The sequence below is a fragment of the Oryza brachyantha genome, chromosome 5, assembly GCF_000231095.2.
Source record: "Oryza brachyantha chromosome 5, ObraRS2, whole genome shotgun sequence".
Classification (NCBI taxonomy): Eukaryota; Viridiplantae; Streptophyta; class Magnoliopsida; order Poales; family Poaceae; genus Oryza; species Oryza brachyantha.
In genome coordinates this window covers 13,240,551-13,261,713 of record NC_023167.2, presented here as the reverse complement: position 1 = coordinate 13,261,713, position 21,163 = coordinate 13,240,551, and the positions used below count along the sequence as shown (strand labels likewise).

At 38.2% G+C, this 21,163-nt stretch overlaps 2 protein-coding genes across 2 annotated transcripts; one reads left to right on the top strand and one right to left on the bottom strand.

The window, feature by feature from the left end:
• Window positions 1–2,955: 2,955 nt before the first annotated feature.
• LOC102719493 (MLO-like protein 1) lies at window positions 2,956–8,522 on the top strand. The gene is made up of 14 exons (XM_006655267.3): window positions 2,956–3,335; window positions 3,427–3,484; window positions 4,088–4,311; window positions 5,247–5,363; window positions 5,457–5,511; window positions 5,722–5,822; window positions 6,023–6,097; window positions 6,172–6,260; window positions 6,362–6,411; window positions 6,533–6,573; window positions 7,062–7,271; window positions 7,363–7,430; window positions 7,647–7,707; window positions 7,810–8,522. The coding sequence occupies exons 1-14, from the start codon at window positions 3,201–3,203 to the stop codon at window positions 8,053–8,055; spliced, it is 1,530 nt and encodes a 509-aa protein (XP_006655330.1). The 5' UTR covers window positions 2,956–3,200; the 3' UTR covers window positions 8,056–8,522.
• A 1,463-nt stretch (window positions 8,523–9,985) lies between these two features.
• LOC102707772 (guanosine nucleotide diphosphate dissociation inhibitor 2) lies at window positions 9,986–15,208 on the bottom strand. Its single transcript, XM_006654349.3, has 13 exons — window positions 15,012–15,208; window positions 14,384–14,446; window positions 14,154–14,237; window positions 13,705–13,812; window positions 13,392–13,564; window positions 12,316–12,427; window positions 11,998–12,078; window positions 11,600–11,662; window positions 11,409–11,510; window positions 11,123–11,247; window positions 10,789–10,999; window positions 10,628–10,702; window positions 9,986–10,414 (listed from the first exon to the last, which is right to left on the bottom strand). The coding sequence occupies exons 1-13, from the start codon at window positions 15,096–15,098 to the stop codon at window positions 10,361–10,363; spliced, it is 1,338 nt and encodes a 445-aa protein (XP_006654412.1). The 5' UTR covers window positions 15,099–15,208; the 3' UTR covers window positions 9,986–10,360.
• Window positions 15,209–21,163: the final 5,955 nt, after the last annotated feature.

The window sequence follows — 21,163 nt, the reverse complement described above, 5'->3', positions numbered from 1 at the left end:
CGTTTGTTTCAAAATAAACTATCTTTGAGCGATTGTTATATCAGAGGTTGTATAATTATAAAGATACAATACACACTAGGAAGTAGGAAACAACAACGCGCTTAAGCACTGTATGACGAGCTAATCTACTAGAAGTTGACTACAAAATTTACCTACTTAAAAGAAACCTAATTGTTTCTATCGTCCTATCGTCCATCACGTAGGATATCACGCGTCCAACGACTTCACCCATTGATTGTGTGTTCATCGTCACACGTCACAAAAGGCAAACGAGTGCTTGTGAATCATGCATGGTCGCACTAATGTTTGAGGAAACTAGAAGAGGTAAGATCGAAGATTTTCTATTTTTTATTTTTTATAGTTGTTTAATGATAGGACCTATAGAATTAATTACTATAAAGTTTAAATATATTTTTAAAAAAAGGATGATGAACTTATTTTTTTTATATACTCAATTCGTTCTATATTATGAGACCTTTTGGATTTTTCTAAATTCATCCATACATCAATGTATTTGTTTTTTATACGTGTCTATATTTATTGGCACATGAATCTAGATAAGACAAAAAAAATCTTATAATATAAAAGAAAGAGAATATTTGTTTATAATTATATTTTGTTTAGTAGTTCGAGATACGTGTGCTCAAAATATACGGGTTGGTAACTAGCAATAGCAATAGAAATAAGCACATATCATTTGTTCTCGAGTACGATGTATCAGGTTGATGTTATTGATTGAGTTCCCTACAACTTTATTATCTTAATAAAAAAAATGTATGTTCTCACGTAGACACCAACAACAAAAACTAAGAATTATTTTGCTAGTCTAATAAAACACCAACAATTGATTTCTCAGGGACGGATACACGGAGTTGACGATCAAGTTACCAATCGGACCGACTGTGGCCATGTTCGTTTGGTGACGTTTAAACCAGATTTTTTTTTTCGACGCGCAAGTTTACTTAAGGCGTTTTTTTAAAAAAAATATTATCAGAAAATTGCATTAAAAAGTGAAATTAATCTATTTTAAAATTTTTATAATCAATAATTAATTAAATATATATTAATCTATTAGTTATTTCCCCTACTACTCCTTATATTGATCGGACCGATAGGACATAAATGATCTGACTACTAAATTCAATTGTACCCGCACAATCGACGGAAATAAGAACAAAGAGTAAAGTGCACCAGCGGAGTGCACCAGCAGTCCCTAAATTTGCGTGTATGTGTCATCTAGGCCCCTGAAGTCTCAAAATGTATTTTTGGGTCCCTGAACTTGTCCGAGGGTATTATATAGGTCCAAACGGGCTCCGACCCACTTCATCCGCTGACGTGACGTGCCACAGTGACGCCTACAAGAAGAGAAGGAAGAAAAGAATAAGGAAGAGAGATACTGACATGTGGGACTCATATGGCACCACCAACACGTAGGCGGCACCGTGACATGCCACGTCAGCGGATAGAGTAGGTCGGAGCCTATTTGGACCTATATGATACCCCCGGACAAGTTTGGGGACCCAAAAATACATTTTAAGAGTTTAGGGATCTAGATGACACATGCACACAAGTTTAGGGATCGCTGGTGCACTTCACTCTAATAACAATGCACCCAATTGACCGATTAAGGCCACGATATTCTTTTCCTACTGCTCACCTAGATGTTCTTATGTTTCGTAGGCATGTTTTTCAAACTACTAAATATTGTTTTTTTAAATTTTATATATAAAAGTTGTTTTAAAAATCATACTAACATATTTTATAAACTTTTACAACTAATAATTAATTAATCATGTACTAATCTCTTATTACATTTTCTGGACCAGATAACAATCTTTAGCTGAACGCAGCCTAAGACCCCAGAATTTATGTCGGAATTTTGTAAAATTTAAATCCTACGAAAACTTTTCCAATATAACTCTTTGAATAGCTGAAGTCCTTCAAATCTATAAAACTCATAATAACTATTGGTGGCGATACGAGAACCAAGGTTACCCGTAAGTTAAGTAAGTAGTTAACTCACGGGCTCACAGTGTAATATAACTTAGGAGAGCCTCACGTCACATCGGATGTTTACATACTTATTATAAATATTAAACGTATACTAATTATAAAACTAAATGAGAGCTAATTTACGTGAAATGATTTGAATTCTCAACCTTAATTTAGAGTTAATTTTTAGATTTTTTATCATAGTTTATTTTTTAGCATTAGCTTTTAGATCACTAATAATTTTATTTATACTTATATATATATATATATGTTTTATTGATATAAATATTTTTCGTTTATAAATGGTTTCGTCTATATGTGAATAAGGTCGCGTTTAGTTTCCAAATGTTTTTGAAAGAGAGATCACATCGACACGTACGGTCACACATTTGAAGTATCAAACATAGTCTAATTATAAAACAAATTTCAGATTCCGCCTGGAAACCCCGAGACGAATCTTTTAAGTCTAATTAATCTATCATTAGTACATATTGGTTACTGTAGCACCTGTGGCTAATCGTATACTCCCTCCGTCTTTCTATTTATAATGTTTGATCATTAGTCTTATTAAAAAAAATTGAAAATATTATTTATTTTGTTTATTATTAAAAATAGTTTAACTATTACTTATAAATTTTTATATTTGCACTAAATTTTTGAATAAGACTAATGGTTAAAAATGACAAGTGAATAGTCATAATTCCATATAATCTACGACTGAGTTGAGTACTAATTAGGCTCAAAGGATTCGTCTCACGATTTTCTCCAGAATTATGTAATTAGTTTTAATGCTTATATGTATGTATTTAATGTTTTATTTAGATGTTAAAAAAATTCGATGTAACGTTTTTGGAAAAAATATTTAGGAACGAAACAGGGCCTAACCGAAAAAGATGGGCATCATTATTACCCCGGTTTACTTTGCCAAGTTCCACCCGGCACATCAGCCGCAACAACACGGCAGCAAAGTTCCAAAAACATCGCAAAAAGAACGGCAAAAACGCATCCTTTCTTCTACTATACCACTACTACTACTGTACCACAGCGAGCAGCCGCGTTTTTTTTTTTTTCCCTAGCGGTTTCCGGTTCGCCTCCGGCCTCCCACCGCCGCGGCGCTCGCGATACGCTAGTAACGTCCTCGCGTCGCGTGCTCTCTTCCCTCTCGTGGCCGGCCGCCGGGAAGGAAGAGGAGGGGACGGACGGAAGCCATGGCGGAGCCCGGCGGGGCGGAGGCGGAGGCGGCGACGCTGGAGTTCACGCCGACGTGGATCGTGGCGGCGGTGTGCTCGCTCATCGTGCTCATCTCCCTCGTCGCCGAGCGTTGCCTCCATTACCTCGGCAAGGTACGCCACTTGCTCGCTCGCCTGCTGGCTGCTTCTTCGCCTCCTTCCCCGCCGTACGTGGGATTTGACGCTTTCTTGGTTGAGAGTGCAGAAGCTGAAGAGGAAGAACCAGAGGCCGCTCTACGAGGCGCTCCTCAAGGTCAAGGAAGGTGAGACGAATGCTTCCATTTCTTGCATCTTTTGGGTGTGAATTGAATTGAAATGGCCAAGAAATTGAGTAAAATTTGGAATCGGGGTTGCCGTTTTTGCAAAGCGTGGGGCAATCTCTGCAGAAAAGCGCGTTTCTTGCTATTGTCCCAGTTTTTGCTTATGCCCGGGGTAAATCCGCAGATGGGTGATGCTTGTCGGATCTATCGTCAAAATGGAAAATGGCTTCTTTGGTGCAAACTTCTGGTTCCTTGTTTTGATCCCATCATGATTCGGTGGGTTTGGTGGTGTATTCCTCGTACTTTTCTTGCTTAGGATTTCAGATTTATCTACAGGGTCAGGATGCGTAGTGCCAAAGTCTAAAGTTGGTTGAGTTTGTTTGTTCTTTCAAAAAAAGAAGAAGTTAGTTTCTTTGTTTTTCTCTTTTCACCCCTGTAATATAGCTTGACTGCAAAATTTTATGAACACCAGTGTTATATATATTGTGCAAAAAGATGGTTTGTTTCAGTTTGTGATAGAGAGTGTATGAATCTACTGAAATACAGATGCACAATACATACAGTGGAAGTACATCTGAACTTTTGTTTTAATTGTTGTGTTTGCAGAGTTGATGCTTCTTGGGTTTATTTCCCTGCTGCTGACGGTGTTCCAGGGTCTGATCCAGAAGACCTGCATTCCTCCTCGCTGGACTATCCACATGCTGCCATGCCACAAGGCTGGTGAAGTGGGCGCCACTAAGGAGCACGTTGCTGCTGCTCAGATCATTGGCAGAATTGGGAGGCGGTTGCTCAGTGAAGGTGGAGCTGGGGCAGAGCTTTGCCATAAGAAGGTGATGATCCATTGGACCATGAATTGGAACAGTATTTATTATTCCTATCTGTATTCTGTAACGTGTTTCATTTTGCTTAAGCCTCGGTGGGATCTGTTCTAGAGGAAAGCTGGTTAGGCACCGTACCTTGACGATTTGTGAACAACTGAACATGCAAGTAACTAATGTTTTGTTAGACTAGATGGCTAATTTGCCCCAAGTTGGATAGACTAAATGAACTTGGGTGGTTTTATTTATTGTTTCAGTGGTCTTTTTCAATCATAAAAACTTGATGCCACCATGCATGTTGGTCTGTTTGTCTTTCACGTACCCATCCACTGGGTACTAATGGCATGATTATTTCAATCTCCTGTGTGGAAAGGGTGTAATGAATTTGACAGGTAGGTAACCGCACTGGCAAGCAAGCATGGTAAATTTATTATCTTTGTTGAAAATTATTCCCGCTTACCTATTAGGCAGGTGATAATCTTATTTAAATCGAATTGCTGATCAAATATCTGTCCTTAAGAACACTAGGAAGGTATATGGGTCTCATCATTTCGCTTCTGCTTATGCTTATAAGTCAAATTTTAAATTTTCAACCTTAAATTTAGAGTTGATTTTGAGGTTTTTTCATCATAATTTATTTTTCAGCATTTGCTTTTATATTGCTAAAAACATGTGTATAAATATTTTATTCACAAATTATTTTTCATTTGCAAACATGACATTTCACTTTTTCCATGAAAAAGCCAACCGATGACCTTGTACTTAAGGTCTTAAACTGATTAAAATATTCAAATAACCCAGTCCTAAGTGTCGCTAAAAGTATTTTGCTTCTTAGCATATTTAGGCAGAAAAAAAAACTATCATTAGGATGTTCTGCTCATGCATGATAAGAAATTTCGAATTTTCTTGATAAAATGTTGTATATGAATTCTAATGTTTTTTAACAGGGGAAAGTTCCATTGCTGTCCATTGAAGCTATACATCAGTTGCACATTTTCATATTTGTTCTGGCTATCACACACGTTATTTTCAGTGTTTCAACTGTGCTTCTAGGAGGTGCTAAGGTAAGCCACTTGTAAGTTGTGACATTCTTGCACCTAAGCCGCTGGACCCTGTTTTCCATTGTTAGCTGATCTCTGCTGTAATCTATTATTTAGATACACCAATGGAAACAATGGGAGAGTGAAATTCAGAAAGGTTCTGCGGGAAATGGTACTACACCATATTTTTCATGTTTGGCTGCACTGATACACTTGAGGGTTGCAGAAATTTTCTTTTCTGTGAGATTTGATGATTTTACATGAAAATTTTATCTTCTTTCAAAATCTGTTTGAAGCTGTGGATGTAATTGTCTTCCTTGTCTAGAATTTTTTTTGAATCCTGTTTATTTTCCAGGCTGATAAAATCATTTGAAAATTGCAGGTCAACCAGGGCCTGTGAGGGTGACCCATGTGCGTCAGTTTGAATTTATCAATGATCATTTTAAGGGCATGGGCAAAGATTCTAAAATATTGAGCTGGCTTGTAAGAAATGCATGCCTTGTGCTTTTTCTACAACTTATGTTATGCTTTGCTCTATGGTGCAAAATTGCATGTATTAGTCAAGTTGGATTACATATTTACATATCACTTTTTATGCATATGTAATTTATGATTATGTTGGTCTAATTCTTAATTAATTACTAACTATTGGGGGAACTTATTGTCCTTTTCTTCTATTTCAGCATTCTTTTGTTAAGCAGTTTTGTGGATCAGTTTCTAAATCAGACTATGCAACAATGCGTCTTGGCTTTATCATGGTAAGCATTTATTCATATAAGTCATTCATGCGAAGTTCTCTTGTTTTTAAATTTGGGATCTTTTTGGATTGCAGACTCATTGCCGTGCAAACCCAAAATTTGATTTTCATAAATATATGATGAGGGTTTTAGAGTCTGACTTCAAGAAAGTGGTTGGCATAAGGTAAGCTAAGAGTGGTACGCATGCCCATATTTTCCTTTTAAATTCAAAACTGGTTTCAATATACTTATTAAACTTATCGATGCTGTGTCTATTCCTTTCAGCTGGTACTTATGGGTATTTGTTGTGATCTTTCTCTTGCTGAATGTCAATGGTATCCTCTCTTGAAAGCACTAGTGCTATTTTCATGCAGACTATTCTTTCCAAATTAGTTTGTCCCTTCTTTGGATTTAGCTTCTCAAAACTATCTTATGCTAGTTTTTGTCAAACTGCAGGTTGGCACACATACTTTTGGATTGCTTTCCTTCCCCTTATTGTAAGTGCATTTGAAATATTTGTTGTTAAATCTGGTTTTTTGTAAAAGTTTTAAAGATCAGTAAAGAGGGACCAATGAATACCCTCTTTTAAGATGTTGCCAGTCACATTTTGACATGCTGTTATGTGAGCCCTTTGAGCTTTCATTTTACCATGGAAATTAAAACTTAAAACTCCATTAATATCTCTCAGTTTTTGGATACTTGTCACCGTTTTGTCCTCCCAAATGCATTATTTCCCTTGCCTTCATTAATTCCTCCCCAACGTTTAAGAAACGTTTTAATCTAGTTGGATAAATACCAATTTTTACCTCGTCAACCTAGCCGTGATCAAGATACAACTACTTACTGATGTTTTGTCCAAATCATTTTGAAGTATCCAGTAGAAATATACAATTATATTAACATAGCCTGAAACAGTGGTCCCTACTCGCCAGAGAAAAACACTCATGGTCTTATGGGGTCTCCTCCATTTTGATACTCATTGCAGCTTCTACTGGCTGTTGGCACTAAGCTGGAGCACGTCATAGCTCAGCTAGCCCATGATGTGGCTGAGAAGAACTCGGCAATTGAGGGTGATTTGGTCGTTAAACCATCAGATGACCACTTCTGGCTTGGGAAGCCCAGGATTGTCCTGTACCTGATCCACTTCATTCTCTTCCAGAACGCTTTTGAGATTGCATTCTTCTTCTGGATACTTGTAAGAACCGTGACACATCATCTCTGAAGTACATCTCGGTTAGATACAATGACTGATCTGTATACATGGCTTACCCTGCTTCCTTTCCTAGACCACATATGGGTTCAACTCCTGTATAATGGGGCAAGTTGGTTTCATCGTGCCAAGGCTTGTTATCGGGTAATTTATACATTCCTTAGGGAAATTTAACTATTTGCCACATTTACATGATGAGTGGCAATAGATTTGCCACTCCTCCCTCACTGTAGCTGTGAGGGGGATTAAGAGGATATGGCAAATAGTGACAAAAAGTTAAAAGTCTCACTTTATTGCCTTAATAAAAATGTCCAGCATCAGTATCTTTCCATAACTCTTGCATCCATCCTTCATTCTCAGGGTCATCATCCAGCTTCTCTGCAGCTACAGCACCATGCCTCTGTATGCGGTTGTCACTCAGGTATTCCACTTTTTCTTTTTTTAAAAAAAAGAAAAGAAAATCAGTGTCCTAAAATGTTCCTAACAGTCACAAGATCAATGAACCTTTTTCTTTTCTCCAAAGATGGGGAGCTTCTACAAGAAGGAGATCTTCAATGATCACATACAGCAGGGCGTGCTGGGCTGGGCACAGAAGGTTAAGATGAGGAAAGGACTCAGGGAGGGCGGCGCCGGTGCCGGTGCCAGTGCCGGCGGGGTGGCCGCCGAACCGTCCGACGGCGACGGCGACTCGGCGGGGCCTTCTGTCAGGATCGAAATGATGAGAAGGGCAGCGCGGGAAGGCAATGATGCCGGTAGAAGCATAGAGTGATGGGGCCATGGGAGCCAGTAATGGTTACAGATAGTGACATTGCTGTGTTCTAGCTTTTGTTTCTCAATGTAGGATGTGTATGCTGTTCTGTTCCGTTGTGATTGGGAACCTGGAATGTTGCTGCGAGTGTTCATGTGCTATCATTTTTATAGGTTAGCCGTTTCACCGTGGTGTTTTCGGGTCTGGATACTCTAAGTCATTGACAGGTGGACTCGGTCCGGTATAACGGATGCTGGGTTTAGATCCTCTACAGTACTGTCTCTATAGTAGTCATTGACAGTAAACCTGGTCCAATATATCAGATGTTGCCATTGTACCGGCGGTAATGCGGAAAATCTGTCAATGACTGCTACTTGTATTAAAGGGGTGAGGTGAAAATATGATTGTACACAACAGCACAAATAGCTTTAAGACCCCACTTGAAAGGCGTTTCAATGAAACAGATTAGTCACTCGATTATTCTTGTACATTGTACGCCGTATAATTATAGAGATAAAATCAAATATTATATATTATATGTAGAATCGAAGGAGTTGAATGAAAGGAAAAACCAATCAACTAAATATTATATATTATATCAGATGCTAAATATTATATATTATATTAGATGCTGGGTTTGAATCCTTTTACAGTATATCTCTGTAGTAGCCATTGACATGTGAACCCAGTCCAATATATCATATGCTGTCATTGTACCAACTTATAATGATCATTGATAAATAGTAGTCATATTTTACACTCAAATTTTGTTAGAATGACAGATACATTACAACTTACGTGTCACCAATCTTTTAGAGTTTTTAAAAATGTTTATATAAGTAGGAAGCAACTTAGATTGATTTGAACATCAATAATTTAAAGTTAAATAGTCATGGAAAAATTGAAAATGTTTTAAAACTTTGATAATATTGTCATATATAGCTCTAAAAAATTTATCTTAAAATTCATATTGTCATATATAGCTCTAAAAAATTTATCTTAAAATTCAACTTGTATCAATAATAGCAACAAATAGAAATATTATTTAGTTAAGTGAACTATTTTCAATAGTTTTAAGTATAAAATAAGCTAAAAATAGCTTAACGGGTTAGGTACTCCAATGAATTAGTTTGAGGATTGTCTTTAAATAACTGTTAAAATTCAATGAACATCATCCCATTTCTACATTTTCGTAGTGCTACATTTCAAGGGGTACCTGACTCCTGACACGTAGAATCGGGAGAACAAACCTATGGCTCGGACACGCTTAAACTACACGTAAAATTTAGGATAGAGGCTATGGCGCACCAATTCCAAACAGGAACATATTCCGAGTAGGAAGTAGAAAGCAAATCCGGTAAAACACATGTTACCAGCTGATGCCAGAAGCACCAGACTGCAAGTTTTTTTTTTTTTTATTTGGTGGGGGGCGGAACTAGAATCTGGAACCTTGAAACGCAAGGTAATAAGAGCCAACAACTCATCATCTTATCCTCAACTCATCATCTTATCCTCTGTTCTGAAAATAGAGGGAGACTACAAACAAAACGGTCATCTAAAAAAAAAATTTTCATATTTGAGTGATCTCTCTCCATCCTCTAAAGAGATATAGAGGATATCATATATAGATGATCTAGTAGAGTACAAAAGAGATATGAAGGATAAAACTAATTTAGATGATCATCCAAATGAAAATATAAATGACTAAATTTAGATAAGCTGAGAGCATTCCTAACAGCTCATCTATCATATCCTCAATTCTGAAAATAAAGACTATAAATTGAGTTTCAACAGAACAGCCATCATATTATCTATTTTTAGATGTCATCCATATTAGGAGACAGAACCTTCATATTTAGATGATCTCTCTATTAGATAATGTCATATATGAATGATTTAGTGAAGTACATAAAGATATGAAGGATAAAACTAATTTAGATGATCATTCAAATAAAGATATAGATGATCAAATTTAGATGAGCTGTTGGGATGATCTAACACAGCATTGCAAAAACAGTCATACAAAAAAAAAATACCGACAGTTATGATACATTAGTCGGAAAGCGCCCCCCAGTCATCACTTCACTGTGCACACTGTTTACACCATTCGATCATTACTGAAGTAGCAAATAAAACCACCATCGTTCAGTCATGTTTTTTAAGCAACAGTTTTGCATATTACTCATAGCAACAAACATGCTACCGCCAGAACACTGAATATAATCTGGAGCTCGAATAACATCCCCAGTCATTCGTTATGGTCTGTTCTGTGGTGCTCACCAAGGAATAGCAGTCTCTTTGAATGATTGAATTTTGATTTTGGAATCTAATATTCTTCAGCGGCACTGGCAGCACTCAAATCGACACTCAGATCAACAGTCTGCAAGGAGGGAAGAATTAGAAAGGAAAGGATAGAATCATAATTGTACAACAAAATAGCCAATGATTGGCATTTAGTATTTATAAGATGACATGTAGGTAGAGCCATTAAAAAGTAGCCTCCAGACATTAGTTTTTCATCCTCAAAATATAGAAAATACTAACAGTGCTAATCAGCTTTAATTTCTAGTTGAAGAGAGGAAGAGTGTCTTGCCTTTCCGGTGATCATTGTATACATGTTAAGAACGTCCGTCACCGTTGTCTCAAAATGTGTGGTGGCATCATAGCTCTGCAGAGAGAATAATCAGAGATGTTTTTGTAGTCCAAAACAACAAAACTTAATGCTCATGTGCAAAATCATATACTGGAACTTACAGTTGAGACAAAACAATTATCAAGAGATGGCTCATTCACAGGTTCATATCTATCATATGTATCAAAGAATAGCTCATCTACTGGACCAAGTAGATCAATTCCGGGCTTTAGCTCAGACTCTGGATTGTCAGTCTCTGCTTCTGTAGACACAAATGCAATGAACTTCCCTTTTGGAGCGACATTGTGTGTGTATGAGCAACAGAAGACATACCTAATACGCGAATAACAATAGAAATGTCATAAATGGGGACATAATAAATTATTAGAAAAGCACTGGGAACGTAAATCTAGTAATACATCAGATGATAATATTTGAGATTGTGAAAGGCCTCACATGTCTGACTTGCGTCCAAGTTGTTTCTGTGGCAAAATAATCTGGACTGAGTGAGACTCATTTGTGCTTCCGATTGGGTGGCTCATAATAGCAATAGCACGTGCAACTCTTCCTATCTTCCTAACCTGTTAACAAATGTATGCATAACATCAAATGAGGTTGTAGTTAATAGAACTTCTCAACAAATGAAAGGGCAGAAGAAAAAAAATAAGTAAATTCTATTGTGGATGTTTTGAGATGAAGTGTCATTTAAATGTCCTAAAAACATATTGAAAGAAAAATTAACCTTGTTGGGTAAGTAGGAAGGGTCACAAACAACTTTCTTGCATTTTGCAGTTTCACCTTCCGATGTAACACCACAGACTTTCCCTTCCATATCAAATTCAACCTAAGAATCATGTATGACATGCCAAAAGAAGTCTTATTTGATTGCCATCCAGATGATGCAGGTCGTGACTAGGTTGATGATAATCGTACCTTGCAGTCTGGCTTATTTAACATGTAAGTGCCACCATAAACAGCACTTAGACGAGCAAAACCCTGTGGAATAAGCATTCTATATAATCATCTTAAAAACATGCAAATCAAGTATACCAGGTACTCCCTCCAGTTCCATTATTCTCGTCGTTTTGAACAAGAGTGTGATCAAACTTTTTAAACTTTGACCATTAATAATCTTTAAAATATTTAGTTTGAAAACACTAGGATACCATGTATATATGAGTCTTAAAAATTACTTTGATAAAAGTAAATATTTATTTATTTTGTATATGTTTTAATAGAAAATCACAACATTTTGAAGACCGTGTCATTGTCCAAAACAACAAGAATTATCAAACAAGAGGGAGTATTTAATTAAAATAAATTTGACTAACCTGTGGCAGCTCACCCAGCCCATACAGTGGATAAATATAAGGTGAACCCCCTTGAAAGCGTGCAAGGGACTCTGCATATAGCTACAGGCAGATAGATAACTAGTAATTAGTAAATGTAACCAACCTCCATGAAGCAAGAATATTCACACGACAGAAGTGACATAGCTAAAAGAGGAACACTAATCACAGCTAAAATAGGGATACTAGTAACAGGGAAATGAATTTGCCAAACTAGTACAGCCTGAAGGTGTTTTAGAGAGACAATAATGTGATAAGAGCAGACTATGAGTCATCTACCAGAATTTGAGCAAGACTTACTTTCATCCTTTTTACAGTATCAATTGCTGGATCATTTAGGTAACGGTCATCTCTATGAAGAGCGAGTGCATGGCCAATGAAATCCACAGTATCATCACTTAACCCATATTTTCTGGAAAAGAAAAGGCAAATGTAAACAGAGTTATTTATGTGTAAAAGGAGGTAACAAAAAGCTATAGATCCTTTCAACATGCAGAAGGTTGAAGGCAAATCAATGATATATTCTGAGGCAGCAAATTTCTCTGCTACTTTCACGAAATAATGCTTTTTGTTTTGGAATGCTATCACTAGAAGACAACTAGAATACCCATCAGGAAGTAATCTTCTTAGAAGTTACAAAAGGAGCCAATCTATATTTAAGTGGGTCCACATTAGGCAAGACACGCGTACACAACACATTAAAAATACCGCAAAATTAATATTTTGTAGCAAGGACCATATTGATGTGACACCCTAGATTCCTCCAACCCATGCCCCAACACTTATGATTCCTCCAACCCATGGTTTCTACATTTCATAAGCAGCACCGAGGAGGCTTGTAATGCAGTATAGCACATGGCAGATAACATAAATGTGTTGTTTAGTTCAATAATGCAACAGCGGTCATAAGTCATAACTTAATGCTACTTTGGTTTCTGCTATGAAGGATTGAAGGTAATTGCATTCAAAGAAATATTTCAGTCGTATCAACAGTTCTATGCTTTGTACGTGCAGACTGCCACGTACGGATGTTGCAAAAGTCCACATATCAGACCCTTCTACAGTTCTACTCGATGGAAAGATGGAACAATGATTGTTCGCTTTGTTATTTCCTATTAACCAAACATCCCATTTATACATTCAAGTATGCATTTTTTTCCCCTTCAAATGAACTTTGGTTTCACATATGCATCGATTCCCACATACCATTGTGATATTTGACATTTCATGTCCGTATTAGTGCATGTATAGCCTACAAAACTACAAAAATACTTCCCATCTAAGTGTGTTCCAAATTTCCCATTTCCTTTAGAAACAGGAGGTATGGACTACTGAGAAAGGATCAAATATGTTGCAATAAGCACCAATGTACTCACGCTATCAGTTCTCTAGTTGTCATTGTAGTAAGATCCAAGCCTTGATGTGTTTTTGGATCAGCTTCATCGTAATCTTGGACGTAAATGAAGAAGTTCCTTGCTCTGCGTTTCTCAAAAAGCCCCATCAAAGGGGACTTCAGAGCCTCCATGTCAGTAGCAGGTACCTTGTGAATCTGATTGACAATGAAAATAGAAAAGGATAAATTACACAGCTAGCATAGGAGTAAGACCAGAATATAGATCTAACAACCGCTTCCAGAAAATATTAGAGGAAATGTGATGCTGATGGTAAGACATAAGCTGAAGATATTACCTTCCCTTTGCTGAAGACATAGCTCCCGTCAACAGCTTTGAATGACAAATACTTTGTTACATCAGTGTGAATGAGGGTCCTAACCAATGTCCCATTTGCCATCATAAACTGTCCAGATAAAAGAACTTTAGATAATCAAGCAACAAATAACATCAGTATGCTATTCATGGAGCCTAGTAGTGTCCACTTGTAACGAACCATCCGCCTATTGACAATCAAGTAATGAACAAAATCTAGATTGTGGACTTCAATTTCCTTTTGACTACACATGGGATTTACATAGTTTCTAAATCAGTGAATCAACACATGTTTCAAGATAAACACACTGCACCATCATGGGGATCTTTTTATGACATCACCACAAATATGGTACCTCATGCCCATTCGCCACATATGTTACATGCTACTAAAGGTAGAATTAAGATTTAGATGGGAAGTGACTGTTGTACCTTTGGGACCATATCCACATTGTAATCTCTGCTTGCACCCAGATGAGCTGGTGGTTTGTCTTCTCCTCTAAACCTCTTCCACAGCTATTCCAAAAATGAATTGAAAACCAATGTCAGTAATAAACAAACAAAGATAGAATTAAAGGATCCATGATAACATAAGAATTCCTTCCATAGTAAACAAATATAAAACCTCTGCTATTCAAAATTAGCTTATTTGAGTTGCTTGCCTGGTTAAGGTTGAGCGAGGTGGAATCTCCCCCATAGTAGTCATTTCTGTCCATGTGCAACACCTGCAAAACCATCACAAGCACATCTGTTAGATCTTGCCGTGAAATCCATGCTATAACTCTGCCGCTATTTTTAAGCGGGATTTCCTGACATAATTATGCCGCTACTTTTGAGCGGGATGCCATAAAAGAGTTTACGGCTACTGATGATAGGTCACTATTTACAGTATTTGCTGAAGCCAGCATATGCTACTCAGGCACGCAACAGAAACTAGATATCAGTATCACTATACGGAGGCAAAACACTCACGATTCATGCCCCAACACAACGGAACCACCACAACCATGGCGCACCTACCTACCGAAATGGGGCGCCCCCAAGCCACGATCTGTAGAGAATTACCATCCCCCTACGCTCGGGGAGCTCGGCAAACCATCGGACTACCAACCAAACAGCCTAGATCAAAAGGGCCCCGATCTACGAGAACAACGGCCTCGCGCTGCCGCGATCCAACCCGCACCGATCGACGCGAGCTACACCCGAGCACCTGATCCGACGAAATCCGAGCACGGAAGCTTACGGATCGGCGGGCAGGGCATCGCCCCCTACCCCCCACCCCCTCCTTACCTTGAGGCCGTCGACGGAGAGGAGGCCGCTGAGGATGCACTCCTTGAGGCCCGTCCCCAGCACGATGACGTCGTACTCCTCATCCATGGCGGCGGCGTAGCGGGCTAAGCTTGGAGTAGAGCGAGCAGCAGCAGCAGCAGCAGAGGGAGCAGGAGCAGGAGGCGGCGGCGAGGAAATGGGGTTGACGCGTGCGGCGAGGCGGAGGAGGAGGAGCGCGGGGTGGTATTTGGGGGGGAGGACTCGATCGAGAGAGAGAGAGAGAGGAGAGGAGGTGCGCCGATGCGATTCCGATCTTCCGGAGCACGGCACGGCCGGCGGTTTTGCGCGCAGGCCCCTGCGGATACCCGCTATTTGCCGCTCTGTTTGGTTCTTCTGCCTTTTTTTTCCTTTTTCTTTTCTTTTCCGCTGGATTAGGGCACGCACGCCGGCGTGCGGCGTGCCACCGCTCACCGGTGATGATGGATGGATTGATGGCCGTGATTTGCTCTCGGGGAGGGGGGGGGGGTGTGTTTTTTCTTCTTTTTGGTGACTTCTTCGTGGAGCCTGGAATGGGATTGCTGGGCTGCGTTTAGCCGGGCCAGAGTTGGTATCCTTCTAGGGCCAGGCTAACTGGGCTGACTCTCCCTCGTGGGATAAATTTGCTGATTTTATATTTTCTTTGTCGTCAAATTGTTTAGGTGGATGCTCGTAAGCATAACATATGAGTCTGTCTGAATCAATTATAATATATCAAAATGTTAAATAATTGAACCCTAATTTAGTCTGTTGGAGGGCATAAACAATGTTGCGTGAGATGTCGGTTTTTCAAGGTAAGAATGACACGGAGCGAGAGAAGGTTGTCTGGGACTACCTATATATAGTATTTGACAAAAATATATCCCATAAATTTTAAATATAATTGAGTATATTATTATCTGTTATTAACTAGTTTTACTTTGTATCATCTTCAAACCTAAATTCTTATCTTGAATTAGATAAATTCACTATTGTTTAGTTTAAGCTGGTTTAAATAACCTATTCAATACATACCAACCGTCTCGAGATCGCATTGACTCCAGTATAGCAACTAGCCCTCCTCATGCAATTAAGATGTTTGTCAAAGGAAGTTTATATATGGATATAAAAGATGGGGCTATTATATAATTGATCCTATTTTGATAGCTAACTACGGATTTGATTTTTTACTTTACAGATTTGACCCCAGTTTTTAAATGCGAAGGAGCCGTCTGACTCTGTTCGGTTAATTAAACATAACGGTGCTAAAATGAGACATAAATGGACATTTATACCTTTACATATTTGACCCTACTTTTTAAATACTTATTGCACATTTGGCATAATTTTATACACCTATCTCTTTTAACAAATAATTTAATTGTAATATTTGGTTCATGTTTAATATTTGAGACAAATTTGTTTGATATTTGACTGAAGTTTGATTAAATTGACAAATTATAATAAAATTTCAGGAATCTCCAATCCATTTCATCAAATTTATAACACTTGACTACTGCAAAGTCATGCAACTTTAAAAATTCACAGACAGCTCAGGAAACTCCGATCCATTTCATCCGGAGCTCCAGATCTGCATATTATGCAAAGACCAGAACTGCAACCAGAGTTTGAACATTATGCAAACAAGACTGATGAGGAGCAGTCAGCTTGTCCATCGATCAACTCCACCACCGCCGATGAGGAGCACGTTGGAGAGGAAGCACACATCCACCGGCTCGCCCAGCCTCGCGTCGACGCCACCCGCAGTCGCCGCTGCCCGCTGCCGCCCGCCGCCGTCGCACGTCGCCCGCCGGCTCGCGCAGCTGCCGAGCCTCGCGCCGCCGCCGCACGTCGCCCCCCCCCCCCCCCCCCGGCTCACGCAGCTGCTGAGCCTCGCGCTGCCGCCGCCGCCGGAACAACCCTCTGCCTCCAAGGATCTGACTCATCTGAAAAGATAAGGGACTAGATGAGAGGGCAATTTTGTCTTTCCGTGCGTCCCTTTCTTTTTTTCTATTTTTTTATTATGTTTTCTCGCGGTGCCCTAACACCAGGGTCAAACGGCTTCTTCGCATTTAAAAATTGAGGTTAAATCTGTAAAGTGAAAAAAATAAGGTCAAATCCATAGTTAGCTTTTAAAATAGGATCAGTTATGCAATAGCCTATAAAAGATAGTTGGATGGTCTAAATAAATAAAAAGTAAATTTTCGAAGTCAGAAGTAAAAAATGATAGATTTATAGATGATCTAAAATGAACTTGGATCATAAAAGATGACATAAAGTCATAAACTGCTATTTACTCGATATAACCACAACTACAACCGTAAATTACAATGTAACTAGAACATACTCATTCCGTTTTATATTATAAGACTTTCTAAGTTTGTTTAATTATATAGTTTGTATATGTGTCTAGATCTATTAGTATATATTTGAATCTAGACGAGTTTAGATAGTCTTATAATAACATGCATCTTGCATGGAGATAATAAGTGTTATGCAAATGTGATCTGTCATGGGATCGACTCCTGCATGCACAACCTTTTTGGAATCTTTATTATCATGCCGTCACCATAAATCTCGACCCATATCTAATCAAGATTGTTAAGACCGTGATCGTGAATCAAAACAACGAGTTATAGTATCATATACAAATCATAAAATCGTATAAACATAGAATAACCTTAATTATTATCGTAAAGTCGTAAGACCGTACTATAGAATCGAGACCGTGACAACCTTAACATCTAATGGTAAAAAAAAAAACACCTCCCAACTCAATCTTTATGCAGCAACTTCCCCACACATAGCACGACTAACCTTGATCTAATGGCCAGCACGAATCTTGGCGCACATCCAACAGCCCAAAAAAGAAACACAGATTTCTCCGGCCGCACGTTAAATAGTAATTCCCGTTAATTAATTGATCCGTTTATTAAACCACTGCTTATTATGTTTTTTTTAATTATATCCATGCCATTATAAATTTGCTAGTTTTAAAATATGACATCACTATTCGACTAATTGTAAGGATGGCATTATAATTTCAGAACGATTCGAAATATGTCACTTTATACCCTTGCGGTGTATTTTTTTTAAATGGATCATATTGTCCTTCTGATGTTCACTGCGCACTTGGTATGTACAAAAGGCAATTTGGTCTAAAAATAATATATCTAAAATAGTTCTAAAATTATAATGGTATGTTTACAATTAGTCGAATAGTAATAATATATTTTAAAACTAATAAATTTATAATGGTATAAATCTAATTAACTTTTTTTTCCATCGTGCGCACTGATTGATCCTCTGATTTTTGATCAGCGAGGGCGAGGCCGGCCTTACCTAACCTCGCGCGCGACCACGTCGTACGAGCCGAACGAGAGATCGAGAGCGACACGGCCCAGTGGCGCCTCGATCGCTACCGACGTCGACACTACCGAGCCATGCTGCGTGCATGCACCTACCTCGTCCCGGGGCCGCCCGGTCCAATCCAACCCTCCAACTTGGCATGCGCCGCTTTTTCATTATGGTTTAGGTGCCGCGTGAAAAACCATGTCTCCTTGTGTGGAGGATACGTTTTCTTCGTCATTTTTTTTTTGCTTTTGTTTAGGAATGGAGCATCCCAACAGTTCATCTATCTCATCCTTCGTCCTAGAAATAGAGGATGAAGAGTAAAATTTGAGCTCCAGCAAAACATCTATCACATCATCTATTTTTGAATGTCATCAATACTAGGAAAAAGAAATTCTATATTTATCTCTTCAATCCTCTAAATAGATATGGAGGATGATATATATATAGATGATCTGCTGAAGTACAAAAGATATAAAAGATGAAAGTGTTTTAGATGATCATCCAAATGAAGATATGGATGACTAAATTTAGATGAGCTGTTAAGGATGCTCTTAGAAGTCAAATTTTGATTTATTTTATTTTATTTTAAATTTGGAGTTGATTTTAGTGTTTTTTATCATAGTTTATTTTTTAGTCTTGAATTTTAGATAGGCACGAATATATATTTTTTAGATAATGGATAAAAGATTCCAGCCTTGACTTCAAATGAAGGTACAACCACTTATTACAAAGTTTATAGTTTCTTAACACACATAAATTTGGCCTATACATAGAGCTAAAAGCCCATCAAGCAAGAGAAAAACAACGAGGATCACTAGAGTAAAGCATTATTCAATTCTAGTTCTAAATCTCCAGCCAAAATGTCCAAACACTTGTATAGCCAAAATCTCTAACTTCTAACATGCAATATAGATAATTTCTTTGTTCTCTTCGTTATTTTGTAGGATTGCCCACCACTGCAGCAAATATATCGCTCTGAAAAGAAACTGCAAATATGTTTTTGCAAGGGATTTATCAAAAACCACCTCATTCCTGCTTAACCAAAGAGCCAAGCAAATTACAGATGCTCCTATTAACATCAGATTTTTAATCTCCATACTCTTTCCACTCAACCAATTCCCTCCTAAATCGTCAAAGCTAAACGGCGCTCTTAACCCTAAAGATATTAAAACACATCTCCATATATTTTGGCATAATTTTATTTAAAAATTATTTTCGTTTGCAATATATTGATTGTTTTTTTTGCTGAAAATGTCAAATGATCCCCCCTTCCCTTTATGTATTCACTAGATCAAGTCGACTTTTATCTTACATAATAATAATTCATTTAGTTTTAAAAGTACTCCTTAGTTATTATAATGCGAATGTCCTACCATCTCGCGCGACGTGACCGGTTCATTGATCATGGTCTTCATGGAGAGGTTGTTTGGTTGTTAAAGATCACGGAGACAGGGTAGTACCCTCCAGCTCTTGCCCTGTCTGGCTGCACGTCCATCGATCGATCTCTTCGAGAAGCCAAAATATTCGGTTCATGCATCGTGGGTACGAATGCGAACACACGCACGTACGCGCCGTGCAAGCTGCTCCAACCAGCCTGCGTCTGGGTAAAATTCCAATAAAATTATTTTATATTATAAAACTTTTTAACATGATCTAAATTCATCAGGTGTAGAGGCCGGTGTCCTATATTAAGTTTATTTTTCAGCAATACTTTGACTCTTCGTCTTATTTGATTTTTTACGATTAATATTTTTATTGTTATTATATTGTAAAATATGAATAATACTTTGTGTGTGGCTAATTTTTTTAATTTTTTAAATTTTTTAAATAAGACGAATGATCAAACATTGGACATATAAATCGAAAAATAAAGTTATTATGGAACAGATGCGGTATATAATTTATATATATGTGTTATTACGGAACGGAGGTGGTATATAATTTATATATATATGTCTGGATTCAATCTAGACAATGGAGAGTAGATGAAACGTTGATAGCGGTAGATCACGAAAGTCGCCCGACCTGCTCGAGAGGTGGCTCCGCCTGCTGGGTGTTGCACGACCGGTACTTATCACTCGTAAGAAGATTGAGAGCATTATTGGAACTACTAATCCTTTGGTAAAGCATTCTCTGGAGACACATACCCGTTTGGTTTGGTTAATTGGACACCATCCGTACGCGCGTGTTTATCTTGTTTACCGCGCTTGTTGTGCACTGAACAACATACTGAAGAGCAAGGCCATCGTGCCACCGATCGACCACATGAGAAAGCAAACAGCCAGCAGCGCAATGAATCGACTGTGCAAAAGCAGTTGTAACGCCACACCACCAACCAGTGTTTGTGTGCGTGCGTAGCTCTGTACATATATGTGGCCATAAATTCCTCGGATACACCGCCCCTTTGCGACAACCTATATTTTCGTGTTTGCTTATACTTATAATTTGAATTTTAAATTTTTATCAGATTTTAAAGATTTTTATCATAAGTTATTTATCATCGTATATTTTTAGATTATATATATATTATAAATTCTTTTTTATTTATAAATATAATGTTTGACTTTTTACACGAACGGTCAGATGATAAGCCTGAATAATACTCACTCTCGTTACACTCCTACTCAGGGGCGGATTTAAGGGGGGCTAGCAGGGTTCTAACCCCCCTACGCGCTGGATTCTATGTGGAAAATAGAGAGGAGGAGAGGGGAAAGAAGAAGGGAGAAAGAAGAAGAGGGAGGGCTAAAGGTGAAAGAAGATAATCAGCCTCTCCAACTTTCGGATCCTATATCCATCACCGCTCC